This window comes from Asterias amurensis, chromosome 5, assembly GCF_032118995.1.
Source record: "Asterias amurensis chromosome 5, ASM3211899v1".
NCBI lineage: Eukaryota > Metazoa > Echinodermata > Asteroidea > Forcipulatida > Asteriidae > Asterias > Asterias amurensis.
This window is the reverse complement of record NC_092652.1, coordinates 27403781-27423370: the sequence shown is the minus strand read 5'-3', so window position 1 is coordinate 27423370 and position 19590 is coordinate 27403781. Positions and strand designations below refer to the sequence as shown.

At 37.9% G+C, this 19590-nt stretch overlaps 1 protein-coding gene across 1 annotated transcript; it reads left to right on the top strand.

Annotated features, from left to right (window-relative positions):
- The first annotated feature begins 6723 nt into the window (after positions 1-6723).
- On the top strand, positions 6724-18539 carry LOC139937708 (testis-expressed protein 9-like). Its single transcript, XM_071932989.1, has 11 exons — positions 6724-6771; positions 9008-9135; positions 9820-9883; positions 11049-11174; positions 12296-12462; positions 12948-13168; positions 13876-13958; positions 14518-14691; positions 15214-15348; positions 16069-16203; positions 16660-18539. The coding sequence occupies exons 1-11, from the start codon at positions 6730-6732 to the stop codon at positions 16732-16734; spliced, it is 1350 nt and encodes a 449-aa protein (XP_071789090.1). The 5' UTR covers positions 6724-6729; the 3' UTR covers positions 16735-18539.
- Positions 18540-19590: the final 1051 nt, after the last annotated feature.

Genomic DNA, 19590 nt, shown 5'->3' with positions numbered 1-19590 from the left:
CGCGCAATATCGTCAAAACAACCGCGGGACCAAACTAGCCTAAGCAGAAAGCCGTGCTTTCGTAAAGGGCCTTAGTTTAAAACACGGCTGAAATAACGGAGAAACAACAATTAGAATAATTACTCAGCACACTGACCTGACTTCCATTTTGGTTTTGTCAATAAACCTTACAGTGAACAAAATAATCAACTATGCTTTCATCAACATCGCGTAAATAATGAGTTCATCTTCAACTCACTGGAGAATAAAAACGTATCTCGTGTGTTCGTCATAATGGATTATTCATTAATTATTTAACACCGCAGAAGGCAATCAACTAATTTGTCATCCCTAAAGAGAAAAAAAAAGTTATGTTAATTTTACATAAATTAGTTAATAATTAATAAATGCATGTAAAATGATCCGATGTACGAGGAGAAAACCGTTTGTAAGTAAGTCATTTCTGCGGAAGCAAGTGAGTGTCATTTTTTTTTTTTTTTACAAAGCTGTTTTTGTTTTGTTTTTTTAAGGTCAACTTAGAAAATATAAATAGCCACTCTAGAAAATACACGTAGTTGCTCATAGCTATTCTCGCAAAAGTTATTAAGATAGACTACGAGTCCATTTAGCTTTAGGAAATGCAGCTATTTCAAACACTCACCCAAACCAGGATAAGAGCTCCTTTGTAGTTCACTGGTACTCGACCACCTGAGCTACTCAAGAAAAAACTGCTCTTTTAAATAATTTTTCTTTGTTTAAACATAAAAATATCAAGAGGTGTTCGTGCACATGTTTGCAAGAACATCTAGTTATTTAGGGTTGAACAAAGACAACGTGACTAGAGCGGGATTTGAACCGATATACTATTTAGTGAGTTGGACCTTGGTGGTTACTGAACGCATTGTGCACTGTTAGGTTTTTTACCCCTTCCCTCAAAAGTTGTTGTCTATTTTGACCTATATAGATGTCTATTTATGTTCATTTCGTTAGCAATCGAAAGGAAAAATTGTGAAATGCTTTCGATTAACCGACATTGAAAACTGACTAAAAGCTAAAAAGCCACGGGGTACCTATATCAAAAGGTTCGTTCGGGCGCACATGATGTTGTATTGTAATCAATGCTTTAAAGTGAAGCCAGATGAAGAAACTACAGTAAAGGTGAAGACGTTAATTAATTGGGTCTTCTAAATTTCAGCATTTGACGGTTAAGATCTTGAAGTACGGAAATTTATGTCATCTGATAATCATGTTTGATTGTGTTCTCAATCGCCATTCCCACATCTTCATTGGCAAAGTAAATTTAATGTGAACATGTCGCCAGATGAAAGACAGTGTAATGGCACACACAGAGCCTTAAACAGGAAAAAAGTCGAGGTTTGGAAAACGCCAATAGCTGCTTTGCGATGTGATCATTCGCATTTATTTGTAGCGATCTGATTGGTTGGTACGTATTTTTGTTTTATAGTGATTGGCTTGACATTGCTCCAGGGCGCCAGGAATCTTTTCCTTTTATTTTGTCTTGATTTGAATGTTGTTTTAGCCGAGCTGTAGGAGATACTTTCTGTTGGAAAGGAAATGTGACAGAAAAGATGATTGGCTGTTTTGCCTCTGGGACGACGACGGAATAATAATTGGTCTTCGTCCAAAGACGCAGAAGGAACGTTTTCTGCTTTTGATTTGTTTTGGGTGTTTTCAGACGGAAATGTGTACGCAATGCTCTTCCGCTAAGATAAGATATAAGCCTTTGGCAAGGAAGAGGCTGGCAAAACTAATGTCATTGAAAATGTTTACTCTTTTTCAATCAAGATAAGATATACAGCAACACTAATGTTATAAGACCACAACTGAAATTGAATACAACGATTATACATGACTTGTATTTAACATGGGTTTCGAAAACATCTTGCTTGGGAAATATCACGAAAGTAGAAACAATAGGAGAGGAATCTAGTCTTTGTGTTTTTCTGAAAGTGGTTTCTTACATGAGAAATAACTCGCCCGTTACTACCCTTTGTGTTGGAAAAGTCTATTCATATGAATATTTTGTATGGAACGGGATCCGCACATTGTGTCAAAGAGTAGATATCGTCAACGGTCGAAACCCAATGTTTAGTCTTTGCTCGAGGCGTACACTGCACCCTATGACGACAACGGTACGAAACAAGACCAACTGAGTTCGTGGCTTTTGAACGTGACGCGAGGTATCTTTTTATGTGTGGATTTTACAATAGAACCATTTTCACGGTGAATTAGCGTCGAACCATAAAGTGCCATTGTTCACTATAATTGTTTATTATTGCAAGCAATCAAACATCATTTCTCTTGTAACATGTGACAATTAAAAATACACTCCTCATACATTTACGAGGCAGGTTATTGTGTTACGGCTGTAATCTTTGATGCATAACTTCTCCATAAATATCTTAATTTTAATGTGTAGGCCATTTATACGCATTAATCTCAACATAATATACGTCAATGGCCCTACGCTAATCAAGTATAGACCTCGTGCATATGACGTCATTTGAATCGGGCGCCCTCACCTACAAGTCAAAAGGAGGTTGTTCATTGGCCAATCTTGTGCACCGCTCGTATAAAACTGTGCGTTTGCTGTTTATTTTTTTTATCAGTTATAAATCAAGGGCATTTCTATGTTCTTTCATCGGCTTTCTCTAAGATGGCGGCTTAATTACCAAGTGGTAGGAAGTACAGCAGATTTGCATAGTATAATGCATTTTGAGAAACACTTCACTTCGAATTACGTACGGTTATGAAAAAAATGTATTACTTTTTATGACCACAAACTTTCACAAGTTAATTCTATTGTATATACAACCATGTTTTTATACAACCATGTTTTTATAGGATAAAAACAATCGAACTGTTCAAAAAACGATGGCTAGAAATTAAGAAGTATTCTAATCGGTTGAAACCAAACAGCTCTTTTCAGAACCAACCCAACTCTTTTAGAGATAATCGTAACATGGTATTACCGCAATATCGTATTTCCACCATGCAAAGTTTCAAATCCTCGTTACTGCAGAAGGTCAATGTTAGATCTTAAAACCCAATTCATTACCTAAATGGACACATTACACCATGAAGGTCTCATTAATTATCTGCTGGCGCGGCTCGTAATGAGATTTATAGTGAAACTGCAGAACTTGTCTCTAAAAGTGAAACCTAAGACCAAGGAAAGTAGACATAAAATTATGGGATAGGCATCCATCAAAGTTCACGACATAAGGTGGCATTGAACCCATACAACCTTTGTATAAGATACATCTACATCATTGAGACAGTAAAACCCCATCAATGGAGCTTCCATCACACACCACTCTAGCCGCAGGAAAACCACTCCAGATGTGTGAGAGGTACCCATGAGAAATCCATGTCAGTCTCCTCTACGATAGTCAGGTCCAACCAGTAAGAAGCTTCGATTGCTTCTTGTCAGCAAAACCTGTCTCCTTGTTTACATTGCCTCTTGACTGGAATAAATGTTGGATCCTGTGAAACCACGACGGTGGCCTCTTCAAAACACTACCTTTACAGGTGGGAAATCAGCATTGATTGTGCCATCAGACTAGGTCAGTTCGCCCCAGGGGAACACACACAAGGTGTATTGAGGTTCGATCGACTCTACGCCCCTCGTCGTAATGGCTAGGAGTACCGATTGGAGATACCATCTCGTTGTGGTTGGTTGTATCACACACTCTAACCAATCTACACGAATAAACGAAAGTTTCCCAGAAGCAAAAAGTCAAGAGTTTTAATGGTTATCTTACAATGAGTCATGGACTTATACAGGTTTACTTGAAGAACAATCTCCTTTATGGCTTTTCTGAGATGAAGTCTTTAGGGGGCATGATACCCTCATTATCCAAGGTTTCTCCAATTGACAACATTTTGATATGAAATGTAGAAGCACTTTCTTAAAATGCAACGAGAGATTGCTTTAGTTGAAAACAAAATCGCATTTTGACCCCCGGCAAGGCTAATAACTGGCAACACAATTACACACTAAAAAAACACACCTCCAGGGGTCTGAACCATTTCTGGGTCAGTATGTGATCGTGAGAATATGTGCAGAAATTACCGATAAATGGGTCAAAATAAGTCAAAATATATTTGTTAATCACTATCCGGGTCCCTTCCGGGTACGCCTTACTTAGAGGTAGGGTAAGTACACTTCTAAAAAAAATACTTCCCGGCTAATAATGCACCATTGTACATTTTCTTTCATTTCTCACACCGATTCAGTCGCCCCCACCACAAAACAAAAGAATAAACAGATAAAGAAACACATAGTTCCTGTTTGGGGCGCCGAGCGTGGCGCACTATTGAGAAGCGCCTCCGCTAATATGAGGAGGCTTATATTATACCCCAAAACAACCTTGCATTAATCTGACAGAGGAGAGACAGTCTACCTGTAGATTAAGTAACTTGTATGAAGATTATTAGTGAAAGATAAAGTAAAATAGTGTGGACTGTTCAAACGTCTAAATAATTCATATACTCTTCAACAATTCTAGAAGCTATTTAAAATGTACATTAGACTCTGAACAATTAGAAAAACAAAACAAAATTATACTGCGAAGCTTTGAAAAACTAACCATGGTGGGATTCGAACCTTCATTCTTACAGCATTACACCCTGAGTCCAAAGCACTGACTGAGGTAACACTTTTACGACGAGTCAGATAGCCACTTTGTGTTAATTGCTTTCCCCGTATTCTTACTGAAATATTTATGAGAGCGGAGAGATGCTTCCGCGGAGGCGCCGATTGTGTTTTCCAAAATGAAGCTCTTTTTGTATTATTTTCCAGTCGACCATGAATCCAGCAGTTAATAAATATTTTTACAGTTGTCACAGTTGTTGCCATTAGTCTAGGTCTGAAATAATCCTGACAAATATACATGGAGCAAAATAGATTAATGTACGAGGTAGAAGCTCTCCTTAGTGAGGCAATGATCCAAAACGAAAATGAGAAAAGGTTTTTTAAAACTGGAATTAGGGCAGCTTGGATGACGTCACAAACCAAATGAAAATACCATGGAGTGCTGCTCTCGTTGGACATCGTGTTTGTGGACTGTTTTTTTCTTCTTTTCTCTTTTCTCTCGTTTCTCATTTTACTCAGATATCACGAAAATCATTTACGCCCAACTAACAATAAATGATGTTGTTTTCGGCCCAACCTATTCCCCTTTTTAGTATGTGTGTCTTTTAATTAAGTCTTATAGGCTGCACATCAATTTCAACGAAACGCTGGAAAACAGGTGTTTTAAAAATACAATCCTTCCACTTTGCGCATCACTATAACAAATCTTCCCCATCCGTTGCAGTATTTCGTTTATGAAAAGCGACAACAACGGAAACGTGTAAATCTCGAGCAAACCTAGATCTTGGAAAGGCTTATTAGCGTCCGGAGAACAAACAAATCCCACAGGAAAATTATTCCAGTTTAATTTCCCCGTTTCTGCCTGAGGGATTACTGCTCTCAGATCAGTTTTTCTGCTCAGTCGATCCGTCAAATTAGCCGGCAAGTGGGGAGTTGGAATTCTCGCTACATCCTTCAAGCCACCTCGGGGTGTGTAGGCTTCGTAACCGATTTACGGCAAAGGCAATCGAATAAGAATGACAATGTTGCCAGAGGGACTGCTCTTCGAAACCCACTGGGTAGATTAGCAGCAAAACCTGGACGTCTATGATTGAAAACATGGTTAAGATAATGTTTTATAGGACAACTTAAGTGAAAGAAATCTTGAACAACAAGTTTTAAAGTGCCAACAAGTGGCATAGCTTACTTAGTGACACCTTCAATGAGAACAAAATGTTTCAGAAACAAATGACGTAATGGAATGGTCAGAGCAGGACTTGTTTGTTTTTTTCTTCTGCAAAACACTACTCCGTAGATTTGATAAATTCCCACCACGATTATCAATGTGTAGGCTACCTGTCGGTCCGTTTCAGTGAATATTATTATGTCAAAGAAGTTGGCTAATGTCTATGTTTCGTTTATTTTATGCACAAATCAAATAGTAGCCTCATAATAACACGATTATATTTTTCGATTTGGGGCACTTTTTCATTCAAAAATATCTATCTTTTATAATTGGAACCTGACGCTCCGGTTCAGAAGTTTCAGCGATATTTTTGTTGTCCCGTAAATTACTGTTTTTATGGGAATGGAATTGTACCTGGTGTTAGGGTGCACAGGCGTTGACAACAGTAATCGTGGGTTGGCCTACAAATTATTATTTCCACAAAATGACTTCAGCAAGTTTTACAACTTCGCGTTCACTTCACCCACCACTCACCTACGTACTGCCAGCTAATTATGCCGACTTCTGCCATACTTATTTGTGAGCTGGTGTTGGCAGAGGGGGATGTTGACTAAAACACACAATTACCAATCAGAGAACAGGAGAACATCGGTTAACCTGTCTAAACACCAACTTGTCACCGTATAATTTAGTTGTAATTTGTTGATTTATGTAGGTCTATTTTTAATTTGACATGTTTTTGTTTACAGGAATAACTACAACTACCGCGACCTAACTGTATGACGTCAGTGACATTCATAGAACTGTGGAAAAATGAAGTGGCATACACTTACACCCTGTAATCAAAATAAAGAAACTAAATGGAAATTGTTGAACTGGACAGTGACGAGAAGAGTGGAGCTTTCTATGCATGAGAAGTAGTATAGCGCCACCAATTGGCAGGGAGTCCTTGGTTACAAATTCCAACATGGCGGACGGATTGAATCTTGGAAATTCAAGAAGGGGGCAGGTTTGTAAATGAATGAGAGACTTTTTAATAGACAATGTACAATTATGTCATGATATGGATATCATAATTACTTTCTGAGTTGTATTGAATTTTAACTTCTTAGATTTCAACCTTAAAACGTGGAAAAAGCTTCGTTTTTAAGTCACAGAGCAGCTGTTCAGTTTCCGGACAGCCGTCCTGCCTGAGATTCGAGTCGAGAGTGTTGTCGACTGTCGCCGTTGGGCGGTGACACAACAAGTCACAATCAATCATGGAAAAGGCGTTTAAAAAATGTTAAACAATTTGGTTCTACCTATTGTAAAACTAAAATGCAGGTTGCTTAAATTCGTGTTCCTACAAAATCTATACCCCCTAGAATTTGTGTCATGATTTTCGAAAGTGGTAAAAATGGAGCAAATAATCAAATATCGTAGCGTCATACGTTATCGACCCTCATATGTTTTCGGTCCCCAACTTTGATTCCCGTTTACCGTGAAATTGTGCAAGCTGCACAGGTGACAGAAGCTATGCAGTTTACTCACGGTCTGTATTTTCATCAGGCTTAATCATGCTGAGAATAAAGTTTCCTGTCGTTGGTTATGCTCAAACATTTATAAAATGATTGATTTTTGGTACTAATCACTAGTGCATTATTATGCCAACATTCAAATGAGTCAAAGAAACATCATTCAACCTCAAAAGTTCAAAACAAAATTACTATCTGCTAGATTGAGTTTCATTCTGCTTTAGTCACTAGATGGATCACGTGAGGTGGTTACTATTTGGGATTCTATGGTGTGCACTATGTGGGGAAAATATTAAAATATTTTAAGTGAAAATGACAACAATTTTTTGTTGTTGATTTACTGCATACTGTAATAAATTCTGATAAGCGTAATAAATATTAAGTCTACATTAAAGAGAAAATATCATTGATTGGTTTCTTATCTCCTGAAACCAAACATTACTTGTCTGAAATGGGGGAAAAGGGATTTGTTATGAAGTGTGAGTGCATCAAGGAGGGTTGGGGTGTTTTACTTTTATGCCTTATATCTCTCGATTCTGATATAGTAGCCATAATTCCTTAGGACAAAAATGTAATTAAACTTGTTAAGTAGTAATTGCATAATATTTTTGATTTATTTTGCAAACATACTAGCTTCTGAATATTCAATAAAATACCAACCAATGAAAGGTGTGAAAACATATGACGCTGCTCCAATGTCGTGCATGCACAAGCATTGTTAATGGCGGACTGTCTCTCGCAACGTAAAACCAAAACTTAAAAAATTTCAACACACCATGAAGTGAAATGGTTATTGTTAAAAAAATTGGATAGATGATTTGAAGAAAAAAAAAATTGTTTTTTATTGTGAACAATTTTCCTGTTATCCTACTGAAAACACATGACACCAGGATATGTTAATTTTTTAATTTAAGTGTTGACTAGCTGCTAGCTGTCGAAATTGTACGTGTTGGACCCGATTGCCTTTCAAGCTTGAGTCGTAATCATCCGGCTTCACCGTCGGCAGGAGGGTTACGTTATCGCAACTATGAGTATGATGATGGTTCCGTATGATGGTTGCGACCTTGTTGCAAACAAGGATTTCTTTCCATTTGGCTCCACCACTTTTTCACTCATTTTTACAAAAAGGAATATCTCATTGAGGTAAATTAGATAGTATATTATTTCATATCGAATGAAAAAGTGGTGGCCAAATGGAGAATTTTAGATAGATAGAGCCAACGTAACCCTCTGGCTCCGCCGTTGGGAGGAGGGTTACGTTATCGCAACTAATGAACTATCCCAGCAAATGAATGGAAATTATTAATGATTTTTTTTTTTTTTTTAAGTAAACAAATAAACAAATCACCAGCTGACCAGTGCAGCGACAATTGTTCACATCTTTTATTTCAGGCAGGTAGGGTTGTTAGGCTTATTACCCCACTCATATTGCCACATAACCAAGCAAGCCAAGTGGTTACCACTGTTGCACATGTAGTTTGACATGATAAGCACTGGCATTCAATTAACTAGGCTACAAGTTTTTAGACAAAATATTTCTAGGGAAAAACCATGGTAGTTATCATGCGCAAATCTGTGAACAGTTTTATTCAAAATCTTTACCAATTATGCACAACCTTTAACTTTGCTTTTTGTCACAGCACAGTTTCAAGGAACACTATGAAACATTTGTTAATTTGACTAATGTTCTATTTTTCAGTTTATTATCTTTGTGACGATTTTACTCCCTAGGTAAACAGACCATCTTCATCAGGTGGGCGGAGAACAGCTGGGGCAAATGGAGGGGGCAATATGAGTTCACGACCTCAATCTAAAACTGGTGGGACAAGAGATCTCATGAGTCGTGAAGAAGAATACATGTAAGTGATTCAACTGCTATTTTGTTTCAGTTGTAGAAACAAGTTTCGTTTTGGAGTTATGCAGGCATGGTGTTCTTCCTAACTTTACCTTTAGTCCCCTTGGAAAAATAATACAAATTGTTTTTAAAAAGGTCATGAAAAGTCTTTACTATTGTGTACATCAGATGCTGGTGTACATACGTACATGTAGTCAGATCTTGTATTGTAGGCCAACTGGATATAATTTTCCTATTGTTTTCTCGGACCAAGTGTCATGCCTGGTTATGCCACAGACACCTAAAGTTAAAAACTCTCTCACTGACTGCGGTGAAATATTCCTGCAATGTTACGTCAGGGACTTAGCTGTGACATCATTGCCTGGTTTCATAGAGCTTCTTTTCCCATTTTGACACTTGCACTGGAATTGGAAATCGCACGCTAAGCTCAAAATCAGCCACTGAGCAGCGCTATGAAGTAGGGGCCAGTATGATGCAGTATAATCAAAGTCATGACTTTATATTCAGTTGTTTCTAATTGAGACTACTCTTTGATTTGTTTGCTACATGTATGTGGGGGTTGATTAAGGACTAAACTTCAGCATTCTTACTCCAAACTATGCTTTGTCAAAATATTACAACATAGTTATGTGACAAGTATGTACGTAGATGAATATTATTATTTTGATGTTTATGTCTTGGTTTCTAGGCGTTTGAATGCAGAGTTAGAGGCCAAGACTGCTGGACTCATTCAGGAAGCAGAAGATGTCATGGTGAGTACGTAGCCCCCCCCCCCCCTGCCAGCCCTGCTCCAGACGCTCCCTAGCCACAAATAGACTTGTCATTATGAGATTCTTGGAAAACCAGTGCTTCCAGGGCCCAGTTTCATAGAGAAGCTTTTGCACAAAATATAGCTTTAAAGCACAACACAATTATGCTAAACCATATCCGGGTTACCAGCCAGAAAACAATATCACATGTACAATCTGTGACTGGTATCCTGCTTTTTTTTGCTTAGCAGAAAATTGTTAAGCAATATTTTTTGTTTTTCAAGCAACTCTATGAAAATGGGCAAAGGTGTCAATGAAAGTAATGAGCCATTTGTGACTTAAACTTTGAATAAATGTCTAGTGCATTGACTTGATTGGTCACAAGTGAAAATTCTAGTTGGATTACACCTACATGTACTAAATCAGTGTTGAACTTGCTACAAAACCATTCAGATCTGTGTATGGGTGTTGGCTGTCTTTGTAACTAAGCAAAAGATTACCCTGAGCCATGTGACAACTGTCCCTACCCTGAGGAGCAATTCAAATTGAAGCAGTCACTTCCAACTAAAACAAGTTATTGTACCAGATATGCTATTAAAATCAAACTCGCAAATTGCCTACAACTCAATGCCCCTGGTCTCAATATTTAAATTTTCCTCAAAGATGTTCTTGTTATCAAGTAAAAGAAACCTCGCCCTTATAAGAAGGAAGTATCAGACCTTTATAATAATAGTCCATTGCATCTTATTTTAATCTTAGCGTGAACAAAAAGAGATGCTTAGCAGGTAAATGAATCGTCTTTCATTTGGTGACAGTGATCAGCATGAAGCAACATCAGCAATCTTTGAGTATCAGACCTTCTTAATAATAGTCCATTGCATCTTATTTCAATCTTAGCGTGAACAAGAAGAGATGCTTAGCAGGTCAATGAATCGTCTTTCATTTGGTGACAGTGATCAACATGAAGTAACATCAGCAATCTTTGAGTATCAGACCTTCTTAATAATAGTCCATTGCATCTTATTTCAATCTTAGCGTGAACAAGAAGAGATGCTTAGCAGGTCAATGAATCGTCTTTCATTTGGTGACAGTGATTAGCATGAAACAATTCAGCAATCTTTGAGTATCAGACCTCCTTAATAATTATTGCATTCTATTTCAATCTTAGCGTGAACAAGAAGAGATGCTTAGCAGGTCAATGAATCGTCTTTCATTTGGTGACAGTGATCAGCATGAAGCAACATCAGCCATCTTTGATACCGAGCCGCCTCACGTCTCAGATGACATCTCTAAGGTAAGCTCTTTCATTCATTCCACTGACTTCCTCCGTCAAAAGCCTTAGGGTCATGTCATACAAGGCAATTTACAGACAACCAGTTCCAGGCAATCTCAGCGGAGAGAATCCATTCACATTTAAATGTTTTCATAATTTTCTTGGGAATCGTAAGACATAATGTTTGACTGATTACTCATGTACCAAAGTGGTCCTGTAGTATGCACTGCAGTTGGTTGCCTCCAAGTTGCCTGTAAAAGTTGCCTCGTGTGTCAAAGCCTTTACCTTGTATACCCTAATTTCCTGGTTAAATGTAAGATTTCACTCAGTGATTGTCACAATGAACTCAGATATCAGCAGACAAGATGCAGTGATTTATTTTTGTACCTTTGAAAGTCAGATCCATCATGTATTATACATAGGAAATGTTGGTACTTGAGAAAGGAACAAATCATGGAAATACAATACAAATTGCTTTCGATATTATTAGTAGAGAAAACAGGCTTCTCTTCAGGAGTTTTCAAAACTGGGGAGCATTGTTGACCCCAAAATGCAAGTTTGGTTGAAGCACACTGAATTAAAACAAGGTCCTTAGAAATGTTTTCACTTGTTGTTTATGTTTTGTTTTATAACAACTCTGCTGTGCAAGATGTAGGGCTGGAATAACCTGAAGGTCACGAATACCATAATGCCTTGGTGCACCTTCAAATGCTTCCCATAGAATTTAAGATTTTCCAATATAATTCCCCCTTGCAAAATGAAATTGACCTTGCCCTCTCAAAGATGAGACTCTAGGCCTGAATCTTTATTTTGTTATGATTGCATTTTATGATTTATGACTCTAAATGGTTTTGGTGGGTTTGTTTCTTGTATCAGCCTGCAATTCATGCCAACTTGGGCACAGGAAAAGACCTGAGAGAAACCTTCCAGAAAGACTCTGCTGGGGTCGAAACGGCAGGCCATCAACTATTTTTTCATTTTTACCCTGGAAAAAAATTACTTGGATTTTAGTCCACCCGTCATATAAAAGTACATAATTGTTATCAAGTGTTCTCTTGAATACCCTATAGTTTTTCTCTAAAAGATGTAATTTCATAACCGTTATTTATAACTATGCACCTTATTTAAACCACAATGTTCAGCCATCTTCCATACCGTCAACAAACCTCGCTTCGGGCAAAAGACCACCCTCAAGAGGACGACCACCGTCAGCTAACGCCAGACCTTTATCTGCAAGCACCAGACCCCAATCATCAACTGCCCGAGCTGTAACTGCAAATACACGGCCATCATCCAAAGCAAAAACAAGGTAAATATACGTGTTTTGGTGGGAATTCAAATTCAAATAGGTTTCTTTCCTCTAGGCTTTCAACATCTTAGTGGATCAGCTGATTTCCTGTTTTGTTTTTATCATACGTTTTTATTTTTTCATACGTTTTGTCTTTGGAAATAATCTAAAAGTACTGTACAAATGTTTTTGTCTGACGCGATTTTATCCTCTCTTTTTTTTTCGGTGTGAGTTGCATGTGTCACTTATTATTTTACATTTAGCTGATCATAAAGCCCGCTACATACTGCCTGGGAATGCCAATGCAAAACGAATTTGACGTCACAATTCTGTTTTCGCAGCGAATGTCTCGCAAAGTCTAGCACAGCTCAACTGCTGCGAATTATTTGTTGTGAATTTGTGACATCAACATTCGCATCTCATTTGCAGGAAGTACATGTATGAACCGGGCTTTAAAAGTTAGCTTTGTGACTAGTAATCTTTTTCTTGTTTGTAACAAACTATAGACCTAAAGCCAGAGCAGCATCAGCCAGTAGGTTTGAGGATGTTGCAATCCCTGATGATGTCATGGGTGGATATCCAGGTGTAGGTCCCTCCTCAGCAACTAGTAATGACTTCTCGTTGACTGACACTATCAATGCTATAGAGGGCAGGCTTGATGATGGATCACTACCAGCCAAGATGTTGGATGATGTTTTACCGCAGGCTGCCGAGGGAATGGGGTCAGGTGAGTGTGAGTAGACCACAATGTCATCGGCAGGGGGCAGTGGGGGATGGAAACATGACTGAGTGTCAAACAATCTAGTGCACTGAGCTCAACTAAACTCCGGTGTTCTGAGGTCTCAAATTTAAAAATAGCACTGTACTCCTGTTACAAGAAGATGATTTATTAAGATGGTTGAATACAAGACCTTGGAGGAGGCAGTGGAAGGAGGAATTTATAATGTGTTCTTTACACTTGCTCATCTGTTTCACTTTGAGAGAAATTTATGAAGAAAACTGTTTTTGGTCATGTAAAGACGATCAGAGCCATACTCTTTGAAATGTTGAGTTGGCTTTTTTATTGAGAACCATGCGGCGTGTTATGGCGGAACGGTTAAGAGCACCGGACTCAAGCTCTGGTGTTTCTGATCAGCAGAGTGTGGGTTGGTGGCACTTGTGTCCTTAAGCAAAGACACTTAACCATAATTGCTTGGATGGGACACTTAAAGCTGTATTAGTGTCTAGTTTGTTGTGTAACGCACATAAAATAACCCAGTTACTATAAGGGGGTGTTTGCCTCTATGTTTGTGGCTGTGGCTGCTGAATGCACCACAGTCCCTTGTAAACCCTCGTAAGATGCTACATAAATTCATTCAAAAACCTGTCTTAAAATGTTTTTTTTGTTCAAGAACTGTGTTCTAATCCTTTTTCATATTTGTTGTCATTTATCAGAGGCCACTATTCGATTCTTGAAAGCCAAGTTAAGAGTTATGCAGGAAGAGATGGACAGATTAGCTCATGAATACAATAAAAAGGTAAAAATTGTCTTTAAATTAATGCTCCCATTGAAAGGCTAATACTTTGGGGTGTCACACTTGTGTCCTAAAGCAAGATAATTGACCATTAATGCTTTGTCCTTCCAATGTGGCATAAAGCCATAGGTCCTGTGTGTTATGAATTGCATTTAATGAACCCAGTACATTTATCATTAAGAGGAGGAGTTTTTTTCCTGGTGTTTCTGGTATGGTTGGCTACATATTGAATTGTTTGAAGTTTTAATAGACCCCTCAAACATGATGTGACAAGATCAAACAGTGCCTCTCACTGAGATCAAATAAAGACTTCTCATTGGCTGAGAGGTGTGGTGTGCATACTTGCATGCACAATTCCATTGTTTGACCTCAGTGAAGGTAGCCTTTGCACATGGTCGTATTGAAAACATTTTTGGAAGACCGCTTTAGTCCCAAGCACATTGTTTAACGCATGAAGGAAACAAATTCATGCATTATATAGGGTCCCAATGTTTGAATGCGCACGAGACTTGCACTGTCTAATGTCTTTTGATGGCGCAACTATTTTTTAATTTCTCCTCAGGACGAGCAGAATTCTAAACTAGAAGGAAGTTTAAAGGAAGTTGATGATGAAAGATCACGTCTCCAACGAACCAACACAACCCAACAAACTCAGATTGATAAACATAAGAAACTAGCTGAAGAAACCAAAAGGAAAGCGGATGGACTTGAAGGACAGTTAACTGCTCTAAGAAAGGTATAAAGATTCTAATAACTATCATTTCAATACCTCATAACCCTTCGTTCTTCTTCACTTTCATCAGCTTCCCGACGCCTTTGCTCTTCTTCAATCGCTCATTTCCAGCTTTCCCCAGGACCCCGCACCATGATGTGCTATGGTGATGACGCTTTTTCATAGACAAGCTACCCACCCGCATTCAAGCACCTCCTTCATTTGACACTTTTAATCTTTACTTAAAACCAATCTGTTTGGTCAATCTAGTTAAAGCGCTTAGAAACTTCTGTATTTAGCGCTCTATGTTGTAGTTGTATTATTTATGTAATGGCATGCCACTTAATACCAGCAAAAGTAGCCTATGGCATGTGATGGTGAATGCACTAGTGAGAATTCCGCTCACGATCATGAATATGTGTAAGTTATAGTAATGTAAATTAAAAAATATATAAACAGTCATTAGGATGCCTTTACTAAATTGTTTGAAAATAATGATATTATAAATCATCACTTGTAATGGTTGACTACATTTCTTCACATCAGGAAGTGGATGCGTTGAAGCGTAACCAGAAGCAATCAGCAACTACTCAAGGCGCAGTAGAAGTGCGTCTTAACAGAGCGTTGGAAGAAGCAGATCGCTATAAAGCTGAACTTCAAAAAGCTAGGACTTCATCAAGGGTAAATCAAAGACTCACCTTATCTTATTTACTTTTCACACTACTCTATCCCCAGGGGGCAACCCCGGGAAATAACAGGCGGCCTTTTCACACTTGGATCGCTTTACCCCCGATCTACCCCGGCAAATGGGCATAAACCTGGGGTATAGGCACCCCTGCTCTGGAGTAGGGGTAAGTGGTAAAACCCTGGGGTATTCTTGAAAGGTGCAGCCAAAATCCTGTTCAATAGAGACACAGTGTGAAAGTGCGCTAGGGTAACCGTGGGGTAACAACAAAAACAGGCCGTTTTCCACGGGGATAAGAGATACAGTTTGAAAAGGGCTTTATTTATTTTTTCACCAGAAACAAATGATGGTTTTGTGGACTGAACAAATCAAAGCTGTTCATTGTTGATTTCATTATTTTATGATGTCTCATCTTGTTGAACCTTACAATTGGTTTTCTATCATACCAAGCTTTGTGCAAGTTAATGCTAAGTGCTAACCTTCATGCAAAAAAGGCACTAAATTCTCTGTTTTGTCACATCAGTGCAAGAACATGGTCTCTTGATTTGGTTCAAACATAGTATCTTGCACTAGATAGGCTCCATGAGAAGGTATTGTATCACGGCACATTTAGTTTGCAGGTTCAAATCCTGCTCTTCTTCATTCATGCAAAACTTGTTTATTTTTTAATGAATGATTTGAAAATGTTTTGATTTTTCTTTTGTATTTTGATCTAGGAATCCACGGACCAAGAGAGGAAGAGAATTGAGCAACTTCTTGCGGAGAATAGACGTCTTGAGAAACAGAAGAATGAACTGATGACTGGCTTCAAGAAGCAGCTAAAACTTATAGATGTCTTAAAGAGACAGAAGGTAAAAACTGGCAAGCAGGAATAAAATGAATGAAAGGATGGTTGGGGATTCCTTTGTTGAATTGGTGTTATAGCGCTTGTCTCATTTGTTGGCTGCCCTATAAATAAAAACAAGTTATTTTGGGTTAAACAAAGAAAACTCTGAGAAAATCAATGAGAGCAGGACTTCAAACTGCATTCATGCACGAATCGTGTCTCAGATTCAACTGTTTTGAGATGAACAATTATCCAAACCATCTTGACAGGAATCTTTTCCCAAATAGTTTATACTTTAAACAGCTGTAGTACTTCTCACCAAGAATTTTTTTATCCTCTTTAATTTTTCAAGTATTTTCATTTTCCAAACTATGGACCTAGCTTTAAATAGAAGCTGCCACTCTGCTTCAAGCTTTCAAAATAAAAGATTTGTTCTATTTTTTGAGATGCTTAATTTCGTATTTTCTTATTTATGTTTCAGATGCACATTGAGGCAGCTAAGATGTTGTCATTTACAGAAGAGGAATTTGTCAAGGCTTTAGAATGGGGAAACTGAAAGGTCACCAGAGGTCACAAATCTAAGATGAGCAAGCTGTGAACCCAAACAGTAGATTAAAGTCACCTGAGATGTTGCGTTTACTAATGATGATAGTGTCTTAGTTTGTCGACCCAAATGAAAACCATTTTCAACCCTCCGCAATTCTAAGATGAGCAAGCTGTGAACCCAGACAGTAGATTATAATCACCTGAGATATTGCGTTTACTAATGATGATAGTGTCTTATTTTGTCGACCCAAATGAAAACCATTTTCAACCCTCCACAATTCTAAGATGTGATCGCTGTTAACCCAGACAGTAGATTAAAGTCACCTGAGATGTTGCGTTTACTACTAATGATGATAGTGTTTTAGTTTGTCGACCCAAAGGAAGACCATTTGCAACCCTCTGTGTCTTTTTTGAGGTCTAGACCAATCCCCTGTCTGCATCCTGTCTTGGCTAGACTGACAAGACTGACAGGTCTTGATTGATTTGGTGAGGTTTGCGGTAGTACCATGTGTAAATGTCTTTTGAGAAGTGTTGGTTCATAGCACCACGTGAACATTTATTTTGAGTATAGTATTGGTTCTACAAAGAACCAGAGGTTTGTTGCGCCAGTCATTGATTTCATTTGTTGAGTTGACTCTGCAAATCTTACATTGCTAAAGGATCTGAAATGTACAGAAATGTAACTTTTTAGATGAAGCGACTGATTTCCTTGTTCTTGAATTCTCAGTTGTGTCATTGAAACTTAAAAATGTTGTACATATACAGGCTTGCATCGCTTCGTTTTATTTTTGGGGCAAATTGGAGTGACATTATGTATTTTATGAAAGATGGTTTGGTGTGTATATGGCTTAAATCGATAATATTCAAGTAGCAAGATCAGGGCCCAATTTCATGGCTCTGCTTACCGTAAGCACAGAATCAGGACTTACGGAAGCAGGGAATTCTGTGCTTACAGCAAGCGTATTTCACGAGTTAGCGGCGAATTTTGGCTTCTGCGCGTGCGTACTTCTTGTTACTAGGCTTTCTACGCTTACGAGGCTAGCGCAGAAATTCGGCGTTTGCACGTAGGCGGGGAATCGTGATCGTTAGCGCAGAATTCGGCGGTAAGCAGAGCCATGAAATTGGGCCCAGGGTCATTCTTGCAACCACAAGGTTGTGGGTTCAAATCCCACCAAGCTAACCACTGATTTCACAGTGACTAGAATAAATATTGTCGTCTAGTTATTGAATCACAATTTCTTGATTTGTGCAAGTCATAATTATAGTTGTTAAACCAATGTTTGTGAGAGGGATTAGCTGTTGCCAGCTTGATTTGTTTTATCCCCCTTTTGGGAGTTTGTCAAGCTTCCTGAGACAATTACATTAAGCCTTATAAACTATTGAATTACCCCTTTGTTGCTATGAAAGTGGCCATATTGTAGGGCAGGTCTAAACACATACTAAATGCGTACATCAATGAAGCAATAAGCACGCAGCGTTACTGGTTTGATTTCTTTGGCACATGCACGCACACCCACACGCACTCGCTCAAAGACACCATGATGTTGTGGGACAGATGTTTGTTTGGTAACGTCATATTTGATCTGGTCTGTTGCAGATGTCACAAAATGATAATCTTCATTGACTTCCACTTAAGCCTTTTTATCATTTATCATGTTCTTTCAGTGAATTCCTGTTTATATTATACCATTTCTAAGTTTATTTTTAACTACAAGCTTTTTGAAGTTTTGTTGTTAATATCTACAGATTGAACATTACAATGAAGATGCAATTTTGCCAACATCTTAAAGTTGTTTTGATATTTCAATAAGTTGTAATAAATCTTCTTGTACAAAGATAAAAATGGTCTTATTTGAAATTATTTTACTATGAGTGACTTACAATTCAAGAATATAACATGTGCTTTTGTGGCAAGTTTTGTTGAAGATGTAAATTCATCTTGATTACTTAATTTTTATAGGGGATTTTTTGTTTAAAATACATATGTTTTAATCTTCTTGAATCCACTTAAAAGATCTGATGTTATTATTAATTGTTTTAATTTGTCAGAAATTACCAATGAAAATCCTTCAGCATATCATTGCAGTTCAAAACGTAACATATTGCTGGAATGTTGTGTTAGTCCTGCCTATTATATTCAGGTTTCTTTCATCTTGGTTGCTTAGTGACAGTAATTTCATTGGGTCAAATTTGGTTGAAACTGGAATGGCCAATGTAAACTCAGATATTGCAACTATTTCTATCTGTTTCTAAGCAAAGTTTAAGGACTTTGGAAATTAAATGCAGACAGAATATGAAAGAGAATACAGGTTGCCAATGCTCTGACAATGTTGAGCAAATCTTAGTTAAACATTGGACTGTGTGGATAGGTTGCCATAACTACACAAATGACAAGAGTTCGTGGGGCTGGCTACAAGTCGGCATTCATAGGTTTTTTTAAATAGTTGTTATGCAAGTTTGCACAAGACAAGTCTAAAAACCACTCTTGGTAAAGGACTACCAAGAAGAAAACATTGACTTGGGTGAGCTGAAGGTGTAGGATGGAGGGAAACAGGCAAAAGAGTTCCAAATACTGATGCACAACATTGATAAATCTCAAGTTAACTATATTTAATAATAACAAATATAAAAAACTATAAATAATAAATATAAAGCTGTTGGAATTGCTCAATGTTCTACATCTGCTAAGCAAAGCAAGAGTGCATGGGTGAGAAGAAGCAAAAAGTCTAGGGTCACACCCAATACCCTCAAGAATTAAACAGCAGGAATTAGGTCAGACACACCCCTCAATTTTAGTAGAGTGCTTGTCAACGAGCACTAGTGTACAAATCTAATCTTTTCTTGTCATTAACATTGGATTTCTGAT